General features: G+C 49.3%; 1 protein-coding gene across 1 annotated transcript in view; it reads right to left on the minus strand.

The window, feature by feature from the left end:
- Positions 1-207: 207 nt before the first annotated feature.
- Positions 208-23,783, minus strand: part of LOC119382549 (transcription factor LBX2) — a 64,553-nt gene continuing 40,977 nt past the window's right edge. Inside the window, exon 2 of the mRNA XM_037650300.2 lies at positions 208-4,632. Within this exon, the coding sequence (XP_037506228.1) occupies positions 4,277-4,632 (356 nt within the window). The 3' untranslated portion in view covers positions 208-4,276. The remainder of the gene's footprint in view (positions 4,633-23,783) is intronic.

The following is a 23,783-nucleotide window of genomic DNA, read 5'->3' on the forward strand; positions in this document are numbered from 1 at the left end:
GAAGCTGTTCTTGAGAAGTTAGCGGCGTTATTTGACCCGGTCGTAAAATTCGTGCTCCCAGGTCAACTTCGACGACTGCTAGAAACCCTATATCATCGATTTTCGTTGCGTTCCGTTGTCTCAAGCCGTAGCCACCGGTCACCATATGCGATGACTCAGCACAGATTCGGCGAGACTCCCGATGGTGAAGAAATCAGAGGCGGTGGATAAATTCAGATTTTATTGTTATACGCATTGTTCATTCAGGCATGAACGCTACAACGTCTCTCGAAACAATAAGAATTATCACAGGATCGTTCAGTGATGTGTACAGATACCAATATTTAACAAAACATTGAATACGCAAGTAATAATAGACATTTAGATTTTGCCGTGTACTTAAATAGGAACTACTTACAATATATAAAAGAAGCGCGAGCAACAGTGGTTTCGTAATTGCAACGCGACCCATACGTATAGGTTGTTTTATGCTTCGCCTGAAGCACGATTATGAACCAAAAGACAATAAAATGTCGCGCCTGGTTCAGCCGGTGGGCATGTCATGATTATCAGCAGACTTAAAAGCCAGTGCAATAAATCCTGGATGGAGGCCAAAACTGGACACGACCAACGATCACTCGACGTTGTCTCGCTCGCATCACTAGCAAAGTATGCGTTGTCAGCTGTGTTCAGCTACAGTAAAGTACAAAATAAGTGGCAATATTTCTTTCTGTTTCTTTTTTTGGCAAGCAAGCCCACCCTGATTGTTCATTACCGCATTCACCACCACTGCCGCACGGCTTCATTGAAAAGACAAAAAAAATGAAGAAGAGAGACAGAAAGGACTTGATGACATAGGCTGGGATCTCACACGTAACAACACGCAAAAACACGACACAATGTTTACTCTCGCAGCAAAGACGCAAACTCTGCACAACAAGACGGGCTGCTCGCTATGTACAATGTGTATAATGCGTTGCAAAGTGTATACGGAGCAGTCGCTACAAGACCTGTACTGTATAGGCCTGGTTTATTTGGTGTGAGCCAACGTTTCCTTCGCTGAGAAACAAACAAAAGAAAAAAAGAAAGAGAGAGAGAGAGGAAAATAACTCATTCGAGGAAGAGGGTATTCGAAGAAGCCTGTTAGTTGTTCGGTTTGACGAATTCACCTGGCTTGTTGTATGAGCGAAGCCGCTTTGGGAGCAAACTTTCGGAGTCGTTCGCGCTGTGCGTATGTCGCAAGCTTGGTACCGGTGGATGACGATGTGCAAGCTGTGTCTGTTCGCTGCCGTTTTTTTTTTTCTTCTTTTGTTGTAAAGTCGTTCCCGTCAGGCCTTGACCCAACGGGAGTGTTTTATCACGGCATGCAGGCGTTCGAAACTGTCGCTGTCAGAACTAAAATGTAATGCTTGCGGAAAGACAAAGGAAATCAAGTGTTTAGAAAAGCAACACTGGCAGTGCACACCTCTGTATCGTGACAGACTTATGGAGTCGGTGGGGATGAAAACGAAGGAAAAAGAAAAGGGACACGTAACACTTTCTTCTCCGTTAATGTTTTGTGCCTTTCAGACTCTGGCTGTGTGCTTCCATTTCCTCTGTTCTGAGCTGTATTTCGCGGGGTGAGGACATGCATATTGTGGTCGGTCACCGTGGAACGCTTTCACTGTACTCGTTAGTACTCTCGCTGCTGTTCCACGGCGTACATTAACGACACATAGGAGGCCATGAACGCGAAGCCTACGCGCGTTCGCACGGCTAAAATGGTGAAATGGACCAATGCCGTATAAATAAATCTGGTCTGTGATGACCTTGAAAAATGCGAAGGCTGCAAATGAACCTCGCCAGCCATTGCATGCGGTCTCCGATGCGGTGACAGTCCTTCCATGCTTGTAAATTGCAGTCTTGCAATGAACATTTGCTATTGTGTGTACATGTATGCTGGAGACGCTTTCGTGAAGCTGTGTTTGTGCGTGTGTATTTTCGTTGACAATGTTGTTTCCAGCTCTTATTGCGCCAACAAGGCGGATTCGAGCACTCGAATAAAAATAGAAGCGCTGTGCGTGTACCGGGAGCAATCCTCGTCCTAAAGCAATTTCTGACAAAGACGACTGGCACCTCGAAGGGTGCCACAAACCTTGTTTAGTATGACTGCATTAATAATTGCTTTCAGAAACTTTAAATAGTCAGACCAGGCAAAAAAAAAAAAAAACCTTTAGATACAATGGTTCTTGCTCTAAGCGCGGTGTTGCATTTCTGTTTCGTTGTGCTGATGTAACGAGGTAAACAAAGCCCAAGGAAGTGAGACAAAAAAAAACGACACAGAACGAAGCAAATGTTTCGCGTACAGTTCAACATAGCCGAGGCCTGCCGGCGGCTGTGTTCGCGCAAGATGCCCGTAGAGTTTTACAGAAATTTCTGGGCGGGGACGTAACATATGTACATGGGACATAGCAGCAACTGCCGAAAGCGTACGTATATATACAGGGCGTAGGCCTCTGCCTCGCAGAAGACCCCGTTGACCAGGCCATTGAAGTCACCGCTGACCGACTGGTGGGTCCTCCGGACCTTCATTCGACTCTCCTTGAAATCGTCACACGCAGTCAGTGAATCCAGAGCACTGCGCGGGAACGGGTGTGATTCCTTCGCCGTCAAGTGCAGGACCGAGTGGATTGCACACTAAGCGGCGGCGCGATTGTCGTGCTGTCCGAGCTGCCGAGACGTTTTTTCGCACAATATAGTGAACTGCTGGGCAATGGTATCTATTTATCGAATGCCATATATGCTCTTAACGCCTAGAACACAAATTTAATTCACCTTTTCTCTGAATAAAAACAAAAAGACACTTGTTGGGTAAGCATTGCAGCAGAGAGATACAGCAAGGACAATGAAGAACAGGTCGTCGTCACGTCATGTCCGCTGTGGCAATCGTTCCATAGGTTCACTTATAATACCTGCACTTGTTTTGCGCAACTAAGGCAAACTGTTCTGTACAGTTCGCAATCCAATTCAAGACCGACCATGAAAGGGCCTGATTTTCTTTCTTGTAAGTTCGCCGAAAAGTTCTAAAAAATTTGTCTCGTTTACAGTCGCATGTTTGTCCGGCTAAACTTTGATTATACAAAATAAGATTCTGCGTTGAGCTATCCACCGCTGAAAACGTGTTGATGCGCTAGTTCAGGCCTGGATGTGAGCGTATACTGTGGCTTCCAGCCTCTCAAGCACTCCGACAATAGCGGCAATCTAGCTACCCACTGTATACGAGCATGTGTACGTGCATCGAATCAAATGACAAAACCTAAGCGCCTCCGCATCTCATAATAAAATACTGATACACTGCGATGTTTGTGACTTCTTGCAATGTAGCAAGCTATACAGAAAAAAAAAGTACTCCGAGCGAAACAAGGTTGGTGCTATTTCACCGGAGTAACAGAAGAATGTTAGGGAACTCGACCAATGCGTTTGTAAATAACTTAATCACCCCCTCTTTATCGAACATCCATTTTATGATCGAGCTCCCCAGTCGAAGCACTGTTACGCACATGGGATGCCTTAATCTAGCGCGATAATGCTCGCTCTTATAACGGCGTCTATTTCTTCGGAACCCCAACTAAACAGCATAAAGGAAAATACAGAAACTAGGTGATCTTTCCACAGTTAGGAAATCGGCGGTTCGCTTTTTAATAAGTAACTTGACGTCAAGCTGCATTGAATTTTCGTAAGGTGCGAAACAATATGACCAGTTTCGTCTTGGTTCCGTAATAAATATTAAAAAAAAAAACCAAATAACAGCTCGTTGTGGAAGGCTACCTCGCAGCCGGCCAGCACAATCATGCATAATGAAAAGTGTACTTCACAGGGAACTACTACGTGGTAAATAAATACTCTCCTTTCGGGACTTTGCATGACCTCGGCCACTTCGTCAGGCCAGTGCCTCTTACGTATATACGAGGAGCTCGACAGAGTAGCTCCCCATGCCAGGGAGAGCGGCGAAGGAAAGGGAGGCATACATGGCATTCAGAGAAAAAGAGCACACCAAGCGCACAGTTCGCGGTTTCGCGTGGTGGCTTGTAGCATGCGTGTGTGTTTGTGTTGTCGTGTGCACCTTGCGGCCCGCCGCGAAGAAGCGGACCATAGCACAAGATGGCAAAGCAGTGGCGACGGCGGCGTCGCCAACGCACTGTCCGACGAGTTACCCGTAGAAAGGCTGTCTCTGCACATGGAACCCATAGAAGGTATCGACAGTTCTTGCGAGAACTTTTTTTTTTGGACTTTCCGAGAAGATCGTGGCACCAGGGGTTCACGGTCCGCTCGCAGCCTTGTGGATGTCCTTCTTGAAACTGCTGAGATCTTGTATGTTGTCCAGTAAGGTCTTGTGAATGGTGTGGATCTTGGCAGCATCCATGTCCTTTTTGAGCTCTTCCATATCCCGCTTGAGCTTCGCGCGCCGGTTCTGGAACCAGGTGATCACTTGGGCGTTTGTGAGCCCCAGCGACTGCGCGATCTCGTCCCTATCGGCGGGTGACAGGTATTTCTGGTAGAGGAACCTTTTCTCCAGCTCGAAGATCTGGTGGTTGGTGAACGCCGTTCGCGACTTCCGCTTCTTTTTTACTGGCTGCCGACCGTTGAAAGAGCCGCCATTCTCCCGAGAGGCATCTGCACAGAAAAAGAAAAGGACATGATATATGAGCGACGTCTCTGGGCGCTTTATACGTCACTCTCATTTCTAGTTGCTGAACTTCACGAAACATCTGACCATTCACTTTCACTAAAACATCACAAAAACAGCAACAAAGCTTGCATTTACTCGGCGGACGAACTGCCCTGTGCGTTTAAGCTTGTGTATCAGTAATGTCTGGTACTGAAACACTGAATATGAGAAAAGGACAGTGTCATGGCCTAGTTTTCACAGTCCCGATGTATTTTGTTCGCATCTCCGCCTCATTGTTTGCAGATTTGAAAGGCCAACAAACGCATTGGTTTAGCCATGCAAATCACTCCGGAATCACGGCACCTTCTCGGCCCGTGGCCAAGCACCGTCTGTGCGATGCGCAATACAAAAGCGCTGTTGGTCGTGTTTTTGAGGACTACACACCTTAAAGACACTTTAAGAATGACTCTTTTGTGTATATGTGTGTGTGTGGCTGTACGTATTATATGTGTGTAGATGTGATCATTGCATATATATTATAGTCCTCACCAGACACCTGAAGTAGTAAGCCAGGTGATGAACCAGGCTAACATCTCCGAGGTGTTCATTAAAAATTGTTCTCTCTCTCTCTGTTTCTTTCCTTTTTTTTCAATTTCCTAGTGTTTTCTAGAAAAGCACACAGTGAAAATGACAGCAACAAAACAAGGCTCTATCATTTGTGGAGCTTTTCAGCAGCAGAAACAAACAGCATAATCTGCCTTACTGCCAGAGTACTGATAATGCATGCATCCGTCAATGCAGGTATAGTAGACGGAATGCTTGCGTTACGACGTTTAGATGGTATGGAGACCACATTACAAAGTGAGCGGTTAATCTCGTCTTCGGACGTCTCACGTATACATATATATACTTGAGCGCCAGCTTCTTTCTGTATCATCCCCTCCCCGCTCTTCCCCTTCTTCTCCGTGAAAGGCTATTGCTTTTTTTTTTCTCGCTTTGCATATGATTATTCGCAGCATAACTCCGAGACATTTGTATGCCAAATGAAAAAGAAAGATATATGCAGACAGAAAGTCACGGAGGTTAAACCTGTGGCACTTGGTTTGCTACCCTACACTGAGGGAGGAGAAGTCAGCAGAAAAAGGAGGAACAATGGCCCGCGCGCACACATGACGGTATTCAGTGCGCAATCGAAAGTAGTCTCAGAGTTCTGTCGAATGCCAGGTGGTATGTACGAACTAAACAAGTAGGACGCGCGAGAACCTTACAAGCGCAGCTATGAATTCGTAGGTATAGGTCAATCTGCCAGCACTATGACACTTTCGGTAGCGGCTACTCCACCAAAAGCAGTGAGAAAAATGTGCTTCCCGTGGCACATGGCGTAACCACCGGCCCATGGCATCCGATACACTCCGCACAATTGACAACGGTCCCGAGCTGTGGTGGCGCACAATCCGTGGCGACGTCTTAATGGAGTTCGAGAAAAGTCGAAGGCGTTTGCACCGGCGGAACGGAGGGAGCGACAGGGGGGGCGGGGTGGCGACCGCACGACACGCGCCATTCAACGTCCTCTCCGCGCTGCCCTAGACGCCGCCGACAATCGCGGTTTTCGGAAGAAGGCTTGATTTATGACGTGCCCCGGCACGAGGAGCCCCGTCGGCGGCACCCCGCCCCGTTCTGGTCCAGGGACCGCAGTGCGCATCAGAGCTCGATTAGTAGAGCTCTTGTTCATCTCGCGGCGGCTTCGAGCACCGGGAAAGAGAGCATATCTTTTCTTGACCGAGGTGCGACCCCCACACCGGTCAGCTATTGTGTACCCCATCCCACGAGCGCCGCTGCCGTGTTCGGTGATGTATCGGCTTCGCGGCTCCGTAGTGGGCCTTGCAAGGGCGAGAGACCGACGTTCAACCTGCAGAGCCGCCTGTGCGGTGTTCCCCTCCTGCTTCGACTTGACACCTATTCAAAGAGTCCGATTTCCGCACGGCAATTTGCTACACGAGGAGGCGGTCGGCGAGAGAAAAATAACGAGCGGTGCAGGAGCCGGCGATGACGGCGGGGGACCTCGTCACCTTAACAGCGTTTCTATGAACTCGACCGGGTCCATCGAGTGTAAGGCGGCAGAATGCGACCCCGCGGCTGCGCATCATTCAATGGACACGGAGTGTGACAAATTCACCGCTTTTCAGTGAGTCCCGCAACATGAGTGGCGACCTGTGCAGCTTTCGGGTGAACGTGGCCGTATATCGCATATACGGCGCAACAGGATGCACATCATGCTCCGCTGAAGCATTCGATTCAGCAAGAAGCAGAAAATGGCTAGATCCGAAGGATATTCACATAATTCTGAACGCGAAAATGCTGAAAACATTGGTACGTTTCGCTGAAATAATTGTGTCACGTCTGTCAAATCCTCATTTCCGATAGCAAACCAACTTAGCAGGCAAGCTTCAGCCTTCACATAATCGTTGAGAGGAAAAAATGAGCAACCGTTTTGCGTAGAGCTTCTACGCTTTCAAACGTCACGTTTCAAATAAATTATCCGCTCGCGTAAATCCCAGGTTGTCAGAATTTGGCTCCGCCCGCACGCTTGATAATATGACTGAAAAATACCCTTATTGTCTTCTCTCGCTCTCTCTTCTAGGGTTTCCTCCTAAAACCAATCTGCACAATTACGACGTTTTGAGCGCACAACTCAGCGCTTCTTATCAAGCTCAAGAGGCATTTCGGCGGCAAGCTCGACTTGCACGTCTCGTGTTTCACGCTGCTATACACCACCGTCATGCGCTCGTCTATCCACTGGCGCTAGGTTGCCCGGTAGGGCCATCAGAATCGTGGGAGGAGGGTTAGATGGGATGGCGGGAACGGGCGGGCACGTTCACAAAATGACTCATCCTCGCAGTAGCACATTTTCGCGTGCGCGCGTTAGATTTCTCGCCAGCGCACGCGTCGGCGGGCGCGGCCCGCGACGTGAGACAGCCTGGTGTGGCTCGCCGAGCGCGCGCAGGGAGGATTTCCACCCATTGGAACTAATTATCTCGCCCGACCGCGCTGCCTCGGCTTCTTAGCGTCCTCCCATGCTTGCGAGGCGCATCTACTTTCCTGCCCGGAAACGAGACCTCCGCACGGTGCGCACCGTGCGGCCAACAGCTTGCTGCACGCTGACAAGCGCCCGCGCGGGATGACAGCAAGCGCAGCGCTCCGCTGAGGCGCCAAGGAGCCGCCCGATGTGAGCGGACCTGAAGAGCCGTCGGCATGCGAGTCCAAGGAATAACGCACAAGAGTATATAGTGCGGCCCTCCGAGAGTCATGCCGTGCAGTGCTCTCCTTCTCCGCTATCTGCTTGTATAGCATACATAATCGTTTGTTTTGGGCGCACAGTCACAGTGATTTCTTTGTTTATTTTCCGGTGGGAATGAAAGCCATTCTTCCCGGTTAATTGCCACGAACTTAGCGTGCCGACGTCTACCGCAGTAGCAAAAGAGGTGACACCATGTCGACGACCTTGAGAGGCTTGAGAAGACGTGTAAATTAGTCGGTTACGTTTCATTCAACACGCTTTGCTGCCGTCACTTGCAGAAGCCAGCATGTACTTCCGTTCTCGTTTACATATAAGGAGACGGAAGACATGAATGACGTCAACATGCGTGTATTGTCTGAAATAGCACGTCACGTGAAAACGGGGAAGCACATCTTGCTGCCTCGTCCTTTCTGCTTTTGGGCGTGTATAGATCAGAGTATATGCCATCAAAGAGATGACCAGCATGCAACGTTAGCCCACCTTGGCCACCAATTCTCGAGCGTCGCGGGAGCCAAGTGCTCAAGTTCTGTTGACTCGCGCCTCATTAGTAGACATGGCCGCTTATACAGCTCCGCCTTGATGAGTAGCCCTCGTTATCCGGTGTCATCACGGGGCGAAGGCATTGTTGACGACTCGAGAGTTGATTATGGTGCCGTGCGTGTACCCGACCTGCTGGTAGCTAATGTCCCTTGATTCGGGACGCAAGCTGAGATGACGCCGTATACGCACCGAGAATAATGACGGGTAATTTGCCGCTTCCACGCTTCGACGTTAGGCCCCGCGTTAATCTCTGCGTTTTCTTTTTCTTATTTCCGCCGTCCCGAGCAGCCAAGGAAAAGCACGGCGTATGAGACCGCAACGGCGTTGCTATAGTGTGTGGCAGAGAGCACGGAGCCTTCTGCACGCGTCTTAGTGCTCTCTTACAGGCTGTATTTATCTTTCAAACGGGCAGCTCAATGTAAATCGTGTAGGCGACCTTGTGCCGCAACAATGTGCGATTTCGACGCCGGCTCTCGTTTATATGACGTGCGCAGGATTTCACCCAACTAATGCGAACGCACTTCGTTTTTCTTGCAGCACTGACAGCAACGGTTTCTGAATACACTTGCTATTTAACTCTGTCAGCATTAACATTTCGTAAAATCCGGCAGACTTTCGCGAACTTAGGCACGAGTCATGGCGCTTGCTCAGAACGCGACAAACAACTATCCATGCACTACATATATGTATACGCAAGCGTCGAATGCATCGGTATATATACTGAGTGGACTATGTACTAAGTTGCGGAGGTTAGTACGGTCGGATCAGATGGCGGCCTGCATACCTGCGAAACAACATGAATATTGAAAAAGTACGCAAAAAAATACACGTAGCTATAGTTCTCGCTGCCTATATGTAAACCCGAATGCTTCTATATACCGAGCGCACTTATTTTCTTTCCACGGTCTTTTTCACTGGTATACAGAAAGCATAAAACTTGAACGACATTTCCCAGAAATTGGTTGATGCCCTCTGCAGAATTCTATCGTTATCCCGAGCTCGTCAAGTCAGGCACGTAAGCAAGGGGTGGGGGGGGGGGGGGGTGTCACCCGAAATTCGTCCAGCCTTTTATATTCCCGGGCAACTTTTTTTTCTTTTTACCATGAAAAGACTTTCTTTCGAATAATTAGGCCTTGCCCCCCCCCCCCCCCCCCCCCGAAAAAAAATTCTGGCTACGTGCCTGCGTCAAGTGATTGATAAATTTATTTCGGTCATAGTTCAGCGCATGCTATTGAGAAGAAGGAAATCACGCAAAAACAAATGCGCCAAACACGCGATGAGAATGTACAGCTCCTCTCATGGGATTTTTCTCTGTATTAGTTAATGTCACAAAGGTTTTGTGGCCACAATGTTTCGATGGGGTTCGCATAATACGAGATCGTTTCCCGGGACAGATCACCTCCGAAAAAAAAAAAACAGAGAAAGAAAGAATGAATGAAAGAAAGGAAGGAAGAAAGAAAGAAAATGCGAGTATCGGGCCGGTATATAGGCGCGCCTATATGCACATATGCAAAGGGTACTTTTTGGCCGCGGCAATTCGAATTCACGGCATATCCGCGGCATACCGCATATCCAGGCGATGAAAAATCCTTGGAGCACGGGATGTCGCAGGAGCCAACGTTTGGACAAGCGGACTTGTCTTCAAGGCTATATACCTTGAAGAAGGGAAGTCCAAACGTTTGCTCCATCGACACCCCGTGTTCCAAGGATTTTTCATCGCTTAGAGATTCCATCTTTCCTTGAACTTCTACCTGATTTCGTATCTAGGCATGCGCTGTTGCTGTATTCAAACCATTCATGCAGTCAGAAGCTGAAAACTTCTGCCCCGCGCATGTAAATGCTTGACGACACCACAATCTTTCGCTAATTGCATCGCTTTGTTAGCCACTTTATGCCGGTCCGACCCATGTTTACTAGTCTGACGTAGCGTAATATTACATAACGTAGGTCGTCGCTGGCTATAGGCCCTCTGGTGTAGGTGTCTTCACTCTGGCTCTATTGGCAAGACGACGCTTGTGCGCCGCCCAACCAGGAGGCTCTTCGACTTTAACGAAAGTTTTTTTCGAAGCGGACCCCAGCTTGGCGAGACGTAGCGAACATATACATATATGGTCTCTCGCTGAACATCCCTTCCTGTGCGTTGTTTCTAGAATGTACTACGGTCCCAGTATAGTGAGGCTGCGTCACTCCTGACGTGTCATCACACCGCAGCAGTACCGCGTGCGAGAAGACGCTCGTCTCGGAGTCGGCTTAATGAGGAGACGAATGGCCTCGGCGGGCAGAGGTATATAGGCACCGCGTGCTTCTCTCGGAGCTCAACTGAGGTAGCGGCGCGAGCCACCTGGTCTCGGCAGCGGGTCGTAAAGCGCTCACCGGAAATGAATGGTTGCGGAGCGGCTAAGGTGCGAATGGCGTGCTGCCCATGGGAGGATTCGTGGAGTTCCCTCCCGGAGACTGCAGCGCAGTCGACTGTCAGCGGCTGGGGAAGGCCGGGAACAAGGGACAGCCCGCAGTGTTGTCGGCCCTAATTGTGTGCGCCGAAACGAGGGGCCGACAAGCGCGGCGCTGACCATGGGTGGCCGCCCGCGGGCCCTCGCTCGCGGAAGTGCGCTTTGTACCGGAGCGCTCGCTCGCTTGCAAATGGGGCTCCTCCTGCCGCCGCCTCCCCGCGGTCACTGTACGCGCCGGAGCCGAACCTCTCCGATCATGCGTCATTTCTCGCTGTGGGGCTCGACGCCTCGCTAGGCGAATGGCCCTGCAAACCGCAGGTTTGTTGGCGGGTTAGTTGTGGTGTGTACATGGCACTTTGTTACCCGTGTTTTCTTCTGGTGCGCGCCGCTGCGTGCGCTCGCGTATTGTGGTGGTGAAAGGAAATGGCGGGCCTCGGCATCTTTTTTTTTTTTTTTTTCAGTGCCGCAGTAGGTGTTTCGAGCGTTTCTTCCTTGTCCCTAGAGCAATAAAGCAGCGGCCCAAAGAAAGCGAAACGAAGCGTGCTCATCTGTTTCCTCTCCGTTAAAAAGAAGTAAACATATTTGCTCGAGCGTACACAATACGTTACGCTGTATATTAGTACACTGTTCCGTGAGACCGCTAGTGCACGATTTCCCTCTCTGTCTCTCATTGAAAAGAGATGACCTTTTCAATTAAGTGTTCTTCTTGCATGTTGTGACACTGTATACTCTAGTTGCAATTACAATTCAAAATGAGTGGTATAGGCAAAGCCCAAATGGAATTTTGGTCCCCGTGTACTCTCAGCATAATTTTAATCACGAACATAAAATAGTTGACCAGGACGCCTGTCGCTCGTAGTTATGTGACAGTGCGACATGTAATCGCTCCATTGTCGGTTTCTAAGCATGATTAACTGTCCAAAAAATCTACTCTCTGGAACTAGAATCACAGCACTATACAACAAATTCATGCCTCAAGAACTCGTATTCAAGCTATATATAACAAACGCATGCGAATGCAACAAAGCGTTCGAGTTGTTTCCGACTTGGTGCGCCTATTAAATTATGCCGATAGTACAGAATACCTATGTTTGTCGATGGTGTGACGATTGTGTCTTTTTATTATTATTATCTCTGTCGTCGTTGTTGTCACAAGATAAAATCAGCCGTTAGCGGAAGAATATACGGCGCAGGCTGCTCCTTGTCTCTTGAGCAGATGGTATTCGGCTGCATTAATGGCTGTGAGCTGCAGGCGCCGAATAACAGCGGCATAGCGCTCTGCGGCGGTGTATGCATAGGCTTGACAGAAGAAGTGGAGCGGCAGAGCACACACGCAGACTTTGAGATTATATAAGTTGCACGCGCACGTGAAGGTGCCACCAATACTGTCACGTGACTTCAAGCTCCTAAGCCCCGTTGGACTTCATTCGTAGATGTCACTCGGTAAATATTTTGTGTACCTTAATTAAAGTTTATTCATTCATTAATTTATTCGTGAGTCAGCGAATTCTGCCTCTATATTCTTACAGAAAAAACAACAACAACAAAAAATAAAGAAGTATAGGTGCAGCTTAAAAGGACTCTGGAAAGTGTTCTCAGACTAACGCGTGAGAAGGTACAAACTGGTATCAAGGCGCTCGACTATATTTCTAATTAACAATGGATTAGCGCATTTTGTCAGAGATCACTGACGGTCAATAATTTCTGTAACGTTGCGTGGATTTCGGTGTATGCTCGAGCATTTTCACCAAATTGACGACAACATCAGAGACGATGTGCGCATCACAGTTTCGTGATGGTAGTTCTCGAAAGCCTGCTGTTCCGCTGCTATGCGCATCTCGCCAATTGCGATTAATTACCACACGAGTGTACTTTAACGAACGTAGATATACAAAGAAGCGTAATTTACTGACAGCAGTCCCATATTAAAGAGAAGTTGAAGTGTGTGTGACACAAAAATTACGTTGCTCGCGGTAATAGCACTCTTGGTGAACACGACATCACTAAAGTGAACAAATAAGGACGTAAAGGAACAGGAAAGAACACCAAAACTTGGAGCACCAAGCGTCGTGCTCAGAGCCGGTAGCATCTGCCTCATGTTCGCTATTTCCGAAACTATGCTCGTGGAAGTAAATGAAGGCTACTTTATGTACGACTTGCACTTATATTGCGACCAGAAGGGCCTGCTGGGAAATACATGCTGATGCTTAAGGGCCCCAGCACATCAGAGGCTGGGCGTGAAAAGGCTCGCATGGTGGCGCGTCGCGGGCCCTTTGTGTTTGTGTGTGCGGTGTGAAGCAGGAGGCACCCGAGCGAGTGTTGAAGTAGGGGGGGGGGGGGGGAGTATGATGCGCGTGCGGGTGCAGATGGGCGGCCGAGCGCGGCCCGATTTGCTGCCGGCCTCGTTGCGGGCGCGCGCACACAGTGTTCGAGGGTCGCCGATTAACGGCCGGCCCGGCCCCCTCGGACCGCGTCCGCCAATCACGTCGTCGTTGTGGGCCGCTCGACCATTTTTCAGCAGCAACGCGAGGCGACGCAATGAGGCCGTTTAGGGGCCCAGCTTTATTGCGCCCAACTGCGGCCCTCCGCGATGCATGCCCCCCTCCTCGGGAGCTCCGGTTTGCGTGCTGCGGGCAGAGATAAATGGCGTCTAACACAGTAGCTGGTACGTCACGCCAACGCCGTTGCCGGTCGACCGTTGCTGCGGGACGCGGTAACACCACCAGCATGGCGATTTTGGGCCCCCGGCACCCCTCGTCATCACTTTCTCAAACTTCTCGTTTCGGCGTTCTCATGCAGTACCGTGACGGGCTCAGAGACACAAAGGTCATTTTTTTGCAGGAAGACCCTCTGATGACCGCGCTCTATCTTCTGGTGAGCCCGACGCGAGATCCCCACATTCGAGGCGTGTTTGCAGAGAGAACCTGTTCGAGGCAGCCTATCGCTGCCCGCTAGGTCTCAGGCACGAAGAGGCCCCCTTCGTGAAGCGGTCGGCGCTTCTCGCAAGACGGGGCCTTGACGGACGGGCGACGCGAGGGATTAAGTTCTTTCTGGCGCGAACGAAGCGGCCACCGCTTGGCGAATCGTCAAACAACCCGCGGGCGTGCGGAGCTGCCGATCATCGCGGGAGAAACAATGGCGCCTGGGAAAGTGAAGCGCGTAGTTGAGACAAAGGAGCTCGTCGCGGCCTGTCATGGGGTATCGCCCGGCGCTCCTAATTGCCACTAATCACGGAGGCCGGGCGCGCGAAGGAGTCAAGCACCCACGGGGCCGTCATGCGTGCAAGCGGCAGCAGTGACACGGCGCCTTCAACAGGTGCGCCCTTAAAAAATCAGATGCCAAGCGCTCGCCTGACCTTAATTAGCCGAGAAGGAAGGCGACCCAGCGCAAACGCCCCGCCGATTTTGTCGTTCCCCGCGTGGCCAGATGTTCCGGCGTGCGAGAAGCTAATAATGGAGGCGCGCCGGAGAAGGTCCCCGGCGCCCATGAGATTCCGCCACTTGTTCTCTCTTTATGGCGCGCCAAATGGGCGGTGAGTGGGAATTGAAAAGTCTGATTGGGGAGGAGGGCAACCCCCAAGGGAAGGGGCGGTCCTACAGTCGTTGCCGGTGATGATGAAGGGTTCACGAACAGCCATTTCCTCCGACGCCCTGAGGCGCACAATCGCCCTCGGCACGCACGCACGCTTTGTTTCTCGCCGATGTCCGCGCGTCAGACGTCTCCATCTTCGCACTGATCCAAGTTTTGTTGAAATACTCTTAACGTCGCCGCCTGTAGTTTGACCGCTATACGATACCCCAGTGTGATGAGGTTGATTTCATGTAGCTTTTATCTGTCATCATTTCGGTCTTCTTGTCTCGGCAGACAACACGTTCGCGCTTTATTTCACAGTACCTCGCCTGAAAGAGCAACAAGTTCTCTCCTTGACTTCTGCTTGCGAAGTGTTGGGAAACAAGGATTGAAGTGAACAGCCGAATACTATTATATATATGGTCGCAGGTGTATAGGCGAAGCATGGAAAGAGGGGTCGCTACGAACAGCGGCATCTTTCGCCCGAACTGAACGACGGAGAATAAGAGCAAACATATTCGGTGAAGTCAGAGACGTCAGCGAAGGAACCCGCCAGCAGCCTTCAGTGGAAACGATGCGGGCGTTGTCTACATATGCTGCAGACGAGCCCGGGCGATGGTTGCTCAAGCATCACGGCGGAGAGTTTGGGCGCAACCGGCCCCGGAGCTCCAATCGAATCGCTCGAGAGAGCGCAGGGACCGCCCTGCGGCGTTCAAGAGCTATTTCCAGCCCCAACGCGGCTGCTGCGGTGACATGGCGTGTGTGTGCGCGCTGGCCGGCCATCTGTCATAAGCACACCCGGCGCTTTTTGATTTTGCCCGGCCGTGCAGCGGCGCAACCGAGGTGGCCAAACAAAGACGCTCGGAGCGAGCGCTCACATATATATAGAAGCATCTGCGCAAATCACATCGCGCGCGCCACGTTAACGAGTCTGCCAGGAGCGCGCGGAGGCCCGCGCGTCGCTGGCGTCGCGGCCGGGGAGCGGCGCCTCGGCAGCGCATTCTTGGGACGGCTAATAGCACGAGCGCTGTTGGCTTTACCCCATTAGCTTGATTTATGAGCGTGCCCAACTCCAACGAAAACTGCGTCCGCTCACAACTGGAGGTCTATATAACAGTGCACGCTCACATGAAGTTCCTTGTTTATTGCTGCTCTCGGCGACTGCCGGCCCTTCTTTTCCTTTCATTCCCGCGGCTCTTTTCAAGCTGCCGCTTCCTTTCGCGCGCCGGCGTTCTGTCTCTGTCTTCCCATTTCCCAGCGCCATAAGCGAGCCGCCGTTACGAGCCATTCTGCATAACTCGCATGGATTTCGCGAAATTCCGCAGCGCGCCGAAAGCACCGGCTTTCTTTCTTTTTTTTTGCAATTTCTTTTATATCGCATCTGCAGCCTAGCTCGAGTCCTGCCTGACTCCTTTCATGTCGGTATATGCTTGTGTTGCACGGGTATTTTTGGTTTGTTTGTTTCTGCATTCATTCGCTACTATAATGTTCTTCAAATGGCTCCATCTATTTCAACGTCTCACGACGCAAGTTTAGTCGATTTTGCGCTGGACTAACAGAGTTGGCGCTTGTAACGAGCCGTTTCTGGCACCCGCGATGCCGTTTTTTTTTCCCCCTTTTTTTCGTTGAACATTATACATCCCGGCAGGAAACGGTGCTTTATCATTTTTTGCTTATGCGCACATAAGTGTCCTGTCTTCTCGTTTTGTCCTAGTGTTTTAGTATAGCGCAATAAAAGAACGATGTTTTAGCCCGTTATGAAGCGGCATTTTTTTATATGAGATATACAGCACATAAGCCGGTCGGTTGTTAGCGTGTCCTCGTTACGCCATTTCAGTGAATCGCGAGAGAGGTATATCTTCCACGCCGTAAGAGATAAGAAGCGAAAATGTTTCACAATCATTGACTGGCAATCTAGCCATTCACACCCATCACATCTAAATAACGAATTTCACAAAGACTGTCTCGCTGGCCTCGTCGCTTCTACAGGCCACCAAGACAACGCAAATGCCATGCATAAAATCAGGTGGTCATGAGAGGCGAATGACAAGAAAGGAATAGAAACAAGCAAATGTAATCACCCCGGTGTACCGCCCAAAATTTCATAATTGCTGTAGCAGCGCGATATATATGAGCTCACATGCAAAATGCTTACTAAAGAGCATGCATGCAGTAACACACTAAATAAAACAGATTTCGCCTCATTACTCTTTTGTGTTGCACCTGCTTGACTGTCCTCGAATTCCGGAGGGAAGTAAACAATTAGAATAATGCAAATGCATAATCCATGTATAGTCTGCAGTACCGTTCAATAACCTCACACATGCACGTATCCAGAGAACGTGTACAGAGCAATATGATGACCAATCGATATAACTGCGCCATGACTACATGAATAATTATTTTCAATTTGTAGGTCAGACGTGCACTGCCTGGTGCTCTGTTAGAACGCGTATCAGTAGTTAACTTCTTTCAAGGGCAAACCTTGAGCGCTGGTGGCACGTTGTCGAGATTATTACCAACTGCCGGTAGCGTGGATAGCGAACATCAATCGCCAAAAGTGAGCCACTCGCTCTTGCGTTTCCTTTCATAGCGAGGTCCGACACGGTACACGCCGCAATGGATCCTCGACTTAAGAGTGGGATTTTTTGTCAGAGGGCATAAGAGTGACGATGAAGGAAACGTGGCTACAAAAATAAAAAACGAACAAAGCATATCATGCTTAGTGAGAGAAGTGCCCAGCGACCCACCCCTTGGCGCACGGCGGCAGCAGCAACAGCAGCGCGGCCATTTGGCGGCCGACCATTGCGGCGGGCCGCGCAGCAGCGAAGCCTAAAGACCGGGCACGCATCCACTTTTTCCATCAAGTGGCCAACAAACTTTGGGGGAGTCTATAAAAGCGACGCGACTCCCGCGGCGGAGACGCGGGTGTCCGGCGCAGGCGTTGATTCCGGCCGATGTCACGAAATTGCCGCCGGAGGGGGGACTCCCTCGGCGGCCCTCCTCGCCGGCGGCATAAAAGGAGCTGCCGCCGCTTTGAAGATGCCGACAGGAGTGACCCGGCTGAACCCTCAACCTGGCACCGTCTTTAAGGCGCTAAACATCCGAAGGGGGGGGAGGGGGGGGGGGGCTCCGCAGCCGCGCCGCTAATTTCCGCGAGAGCCTCACCTGAGCGGAGAGGGAGACTGATTGGGGAGAGGCGCACAAATAGAGACGGCCGCGCGGAGGGGCCGCCGACGGGGAACGTCCGGTCCGCGCCGGGGGGGTCCACGGAATGGCCTCGTCGGCCTCTTCGATTACGGATCCATTCACAGGTATCGGAGAGCCCTTGTCAGCGGCTGCTTGGGCCGCTCGCAACGGGACCCTGACAGGCCTGGTGTCTCCGCCGCTGATTGCTTGATTGGCTGCTCCTGGGCTCGACCCCGCCTTGGGCCTCGCACCCGCAATGAACGCCGGGCGCGGCCGTCCACGAAATGACGGAGGAAGACACGCTTCTTGAGCGCGTCGCCTTGCCTCCCAGTCCCTGTATGTCTCAATGCCTCACTCCAAGGTGGACTGACCATGCTGCTCTTCTCGTGAGGTGCTCGCACAAGAAGTGAGCTTGCGCGTTGCTTTTACAACATTCTGGACAGGAAAAGAACCGTGACAGGGCTGTGGTTCCTCCTGAATATCTCGCAATAATTTCCGCCGTACAATAATACAAAGGAGGCCGCTGTGGAATTTTGAGCGTCCGCGTGTGTATGCACGCGCCAAGTTTTGCGATACCGCGGCAGCTCGTCGCATTCCCTAGAAATCACAGGGGAGTGAATAGCGCATTATACGAACGTATATCCCCGCCCGGGGAATGTCGGGCGTTTGAATGACCGCGCGGGTCCGTCTTCTCCTCGAAGGCCATTCACGACGAGAGCGGCACCCAGCGTCGGCCCTCTCCCGGCCAGGAGTCGGGGAAGAACAATGCGGGCCAGCGGTCTCGCCTTTCGTCTGCGCGCACACTCCCAGACGCACGCCCGGCGGTGGCCGGAACCGCGAGTATAAAGTACAAATTTTTATTGCGCCTAAGTAGGAGCGCGCCCAGACGTTTCCGAGGGGCTGCCCTCCCGCCGGCTCTCCTCCTGGGCCGATCCTAATGATACTGCGACGATGGATCAAAGGAAGCCGCCGTCCAAGGTCCCAGGCGTGATGCTGCCACAGCGTAGACATGTAATTAAAACCTTGAGGTGCGAATTATGGCGGCCCGGCTGCGCTCCCCTTCCTTGCGTAAGCTCGCCTGCTTTGGGGGAAAAGAAATGACCGCAGCGCCATCGATGCTCGCCCCGGCGTCTCTTTGATCAACGCACTGCTGCGGCCCTCTCTCCCACTGCACTGTGTGTGCCGGAAATTGGGCGCCGCAGCGACTTTTTCGTCACCAGCTTTCTCTGACTCTTCTCTGGTCGCGTTTGGCCCGAGGCCGTTTTTTAAACGATGCCTTCCGTGCGCTGTGGTCCTGTGTTTTGCACGCGGTCGTCGTCAGATGGGGCGTTACATCATTTTATTGTTCTCGTTTTGAATCCGACACCGTTCCCCCTTCCTCTGGAGTGTGGCTATATGTGGGATGAGCGCGTATTTTTTTTTTTTGCTTAACGCCCAGCGGGCGTGTACACCCAGAGGGCGCGGAGCCATGTATACGTCTCTGTTGGCTTCAAGGAAGACCTTGCACATCAGCGCCTCATTTCGCGAGCGCGAGAAAATAATGGTCCCGCAAGTGATTCATTATAATCCACCGCGCACGCTCCATGGAGCTGTTCCCGGGGCGTTAGAACGTGCTCGCTATTATCTTGTCGCGGCAAACGCATGAAAGCAACGTCGCCCGTTGATCGATCGCTGGGCAACGCGATAGTCCGAAACAAGCGTCCTCTCATTGAGCGGTCAAGACGCGGTGCATGTCTGGCCCGGTCATGCCGCTCACTTATGCTGCTGCATGCGCACAGGGGGCAGCCACGTGTGCGCGCCAAACATGTGTTCAGCGCACGCGTACACAAAATGCGTCCAACACCCAACTCTTTCGGTAACATTTAATTTTTCGGGGAAATAAAAATATGTGCAACTTTTTTTCCTCTTTGCTCGGGCGCAGCGTGCCTTACGGCGAAGAAACTGGCATGATGACGCTGCAGGCTGTTCGGGACGACTGATCCTTGAACTTGAATAGGACAGAAAGTCGGAGCCACAGGCCTTCGCGGTATAAAATCGATAAAGTTATGATCATGCTTCTTACCAGTGTTCATAATATTAATGAGAACTAACAGAGAAGTCTCAATAATATTGTGTCTAACAAAAAAAAAAAACGAGCCCTTAAAAGACATCTTCATTCCTTACCAGTGTTCATACTACTATAACTTCTCTTTCTTTCTTTCTTTCTTTCTTTCTTTCTTTCTTTCTTTCTTTCTTTCTTTCTTTCTTTCTCCCCGTGTACTTAGATTTAGGTGCACGTTAAAGAACCCCAGGTGGTCGAAATTTCCGGAGCCCTCCACTACGGCGTCTCTCATAATCATATGGTGGTTTTGGGACGTTAAACCCCAGATATTATTATTATTATTCTTTCTTTCTTTCTTTCTTTCTTTCTTTCTTTCTTTCTTTCTTTCTTTCTTTCTTTCTTTCTTTCTTTCTTTCTTTCTTTCTTTTTTTCTTTCTTTCTTTCTTTCTTTCTTAGCTGTATTTAAAGGTTTGCCATAGGCGGGCATCGGCTACGCCTCTAGGAGAACGATCGTGCTCGAAACGAAGAAAAAACAAGACACGAGTTCTTGAAAAAAAAAATCACATCGGACAAGTCGATACCAATTCTAATGTTCACATATGCATAAGTGTCCTTGGGCAGTTTACAAAAATGCACATGTTCCACGGCACGGCACAACACTCATGAACACGCGGAGCTAAGTTTCAGAGTGTAGCTCACGCGCCACGAGAGATGTGGAGAAACGCGAACGAAGCAACTTAGACGCTCCGACACCGAGAAGTCAACCGGCCTCTGAGCCTCTTGGGCAAATGGCAATCATTCCCTAACCACTGGGCCTCCGCGAAGAGGCAGTCCGGCCGACTCCATATGCACTGCAGGAGAAGAGACTTCTAGGCTAGTTTATTTGATGCATTTTCTGTGCCCATAACACTTAAGCGAGCCTTACAGGAAAGAAAGACACGGACTCATTCTTTCGTTCCCCCGCCTAAGTACTGCTCTCAAGGTAAACAACTCCTTACGTTTGCCTCACTGGTTTGCTGCATAGAACACAGGCATAGCAAGCAGTTTTTGACAAGTGTGAGGCCCCTGATTAGTATCTCAACAGCAGTGTTGTAGTCGTTACCGAAAAAAAAAGTAATGATTTGATTTGCACGCTATTGTCGATACGAAAAAAAGAAAAAAAAAAGAAAATATGTTCGTGCTTTACTATATCGCGTTTACCCATATGCTCAGAAATGTCATACAGTCAGTCTTCGTTATAAGAACCTATGCCAATTTCATAAAAGTTTTGCGCACAGGGCTTATTTAGCGCGAAAACATTGTAGAAACGTTTAAGACTTCAGTTTCATTGCGACTAAAAAGTTGCTGCTTAGAAATTTACACCTGGTGGCTTCCACCTATTTGGCACGTAGTGGAACCATTTCTTCTGAATGAAGCTAAACACAGACCGAGAATTCATCGTCAATGTAACTCCGCCATGAAAACGTTGCAGCGATATTAATTTTGTATCTCTGCATTCGCTATGTACTTACAAGCATACATTGCTCGTATATCGTATCCTTGCTTCCTGAAAACGAGCTTTGAAAGCGCCCACAAATCTAACCACCCTCTCCGATTTCCCCGGCCACGGTGTGGCCGCATTTTGATGGCACGAAATGAAAAATCTCCTCTTGCTGGCGCATGAAGCTATGATGCACAGCTCCTCCAGGTGACAGCTACAGCAATGCAGTTCTTGAAAACTAAGCTGGGATTAATTTATTATTTCTGTCAACGTCGTAGACTGCTATGCGTTAAATATGTTTGCGTGAAGGCGCTGTACGCAAAACAATTCGCTTGTAGTCGCGACGGAATGCGGCCTTCGAGTTGTCGGAAAGTTTGCTTTTACTGCGCTGCTTACACGCTAAACGAGAAGCATCGGTTACCTCGCTGTTTGGTCCGCTGCGTGCAGCGTCTGTTTTTACTTTTTTTTTTAACGTTATTTCTTGTTTCATGCAATACAAATCCCTTCTCCGAAACAAATTTGTAAGTTATGAGCCTACACTTTGAACAAAGGCATTAATTATAGATGTTGCTAGTCAGCGAAATCGTCATTACATGATCACTGCGATTATTTAATGTCTGGTCCTTTATGTTTTCAGCTATACCGCTATACATTTCCTATTTTGCCGCTAAAAAAAAAGCAAGAAAAGAAAAGAAGTTCTGAATGTATGCGACTAAAGTTTGGAAAACTAGAAAAGATAGCTAAGAAGCATTCAAGATTTTATTCCGACTTACTGTGATCTTTAAAAGAAAACACATGCACATAGAAAAATCTATTCGATTTATGTGTTTTAATTTACCAACACAATCAGCTGTTGTGATATATTTACCATGTGATGAAGTAGCCATATTAATGGCATAATACTAGCGAAGGAACTCAGCCAAAGAGCACTTATGAACAAGCTCTGTGAATTTGTGCTGAAAACGACAAAGTAGAAGCGCTGTTATTGTGTAGATTTTCGCGCATGTGTATGGCTTTCATGAATATCGGAAGCAGCTCCAAATTTCGCCGACCTCTAAAAGGGACACTGAGTTGCACTCATTGAAGAGTACGTAACAAGAATGATATCAATTTATGAAGCCTTCTGAACTGTCACTAACTACATGCTGACCACATAGTAGTGCATAGATCCGTATACGAAATTCACTTAATAAACACAACTGCATGGTCTAACCTGCGATCTGCAATTATTTGTTGTATAATTAAATCGAAGTGATGTAGTCATGCGGTACCATTTCTTTGATGAAGCTGTATTAACATTCGCAGGTTGCATTCTTGAAGAAGTAATATTAGACGATCGGTTGGGCTGAAGCAATAGGCAACACTACCCACTCGTGCGCGATTAGCTTATCCGCTCACTTCTTCAGCCAATGTATTTTATTTGGAGGATCTAAAAAAGAGGTATGCATAATTTACGTCCTGCTGCGATATTGCGACCTTTCTCACGACCATCTCAGAAAGTTCTGGGTATCTTGTCCTGTTCGTGGTTGCTATAGTTCTGTATACAGTCTATATGATCACGATGACACACAGCTTGTCCTGCTTCATGGACGGAAGCGCGAAGCGGCGATCTGTAAACATTGGGCGACATAAAAGTACGTGATAACTGTTATCGCGAACATGGTTTTGGTACTGCAGGGGACATTCGCACCATCCATCCATCCATCCATCCATCCATCCAATATTTAAGATGACGGCCGCAGAGTCTTCCAGCCAGAAAAAAAGAAAGAAAAAGAAGCGGAGTACATGTGGACTTACAATTTATAAGAATGGCACAATATAAATGACTTTGGCTTCGTTAAGAGAGTATATATATATATATAATATGGTTCACAGTCTTAATGAGTTCTTGTGAGTACAGAAATTGTGCTACATTCATGTGTTATCCGCACATCGCCTTGCCCATGGTTTTTAGCGTAAATAATCGAAGGTCGCGGGATCGAATCCCAGCCGCGACGGCTGCATTTTCGATCTGAAAATGTTTGAGGTCCGTGTACTTAGATTTAGGTGCACGTTAAAGAACCCCAGGTGGTCGAAATTTCCGGAGCCCTCTACTACGGCGTCCCTCATAATCATATCGTGGTTTTGGGACGGTTAACCCCAGATATTATTATTGGCGTAAATAATCGAGTGCTGATTGTATGAGCTCTTTATACAAACACCGTTGATGTCCTAGAACGCATCTATAAATAAAAACGCAGTGTCTTCACAAACCACTATCTATAGGAGAAGGTGGTCATCGCTTCACCATCTGAACTTTGGGTATGCAGCCGCCGTCACGCAGCATATGTCTTCTGTGCTGTATTTTCCAGAGCAGTGCCACGGCTTCCTATAAATTCGGACATAAGTGTTTTTGGCTTATTATAACGCAATATCCAGCATATACAATTTCGGTTAATGTAATCACGCAATTATTACGTTGCATTCCTAACAGCGTTCAGGTGATAACGTGATCCTCCAGCTTGATCACTTAAGCATATGCTTCGCATTAAACGCTCGCATTCAAATACAGATATATTCACGTACGCATGTCTTGTCCGAGTAATTGC

The sequence above is a fragment of the Rhipicephalus sanguineus genome, chromosome 1 (genome assembly GCF_013339695.2).
Source record: "Rhipicephalus sanguineus isolate Rsan-2018 chromosome 1, BIME_Rsan_1.4, whole genome shotgun sequence".
In the NCBI taxonomy this organism is placed as follows: Eukaryota; Metazoa; Arthropoda; class Arachnida; order Ixodida; family Ixodidae; genus Rhipicephalus; species Rhipicephalus sanguineus.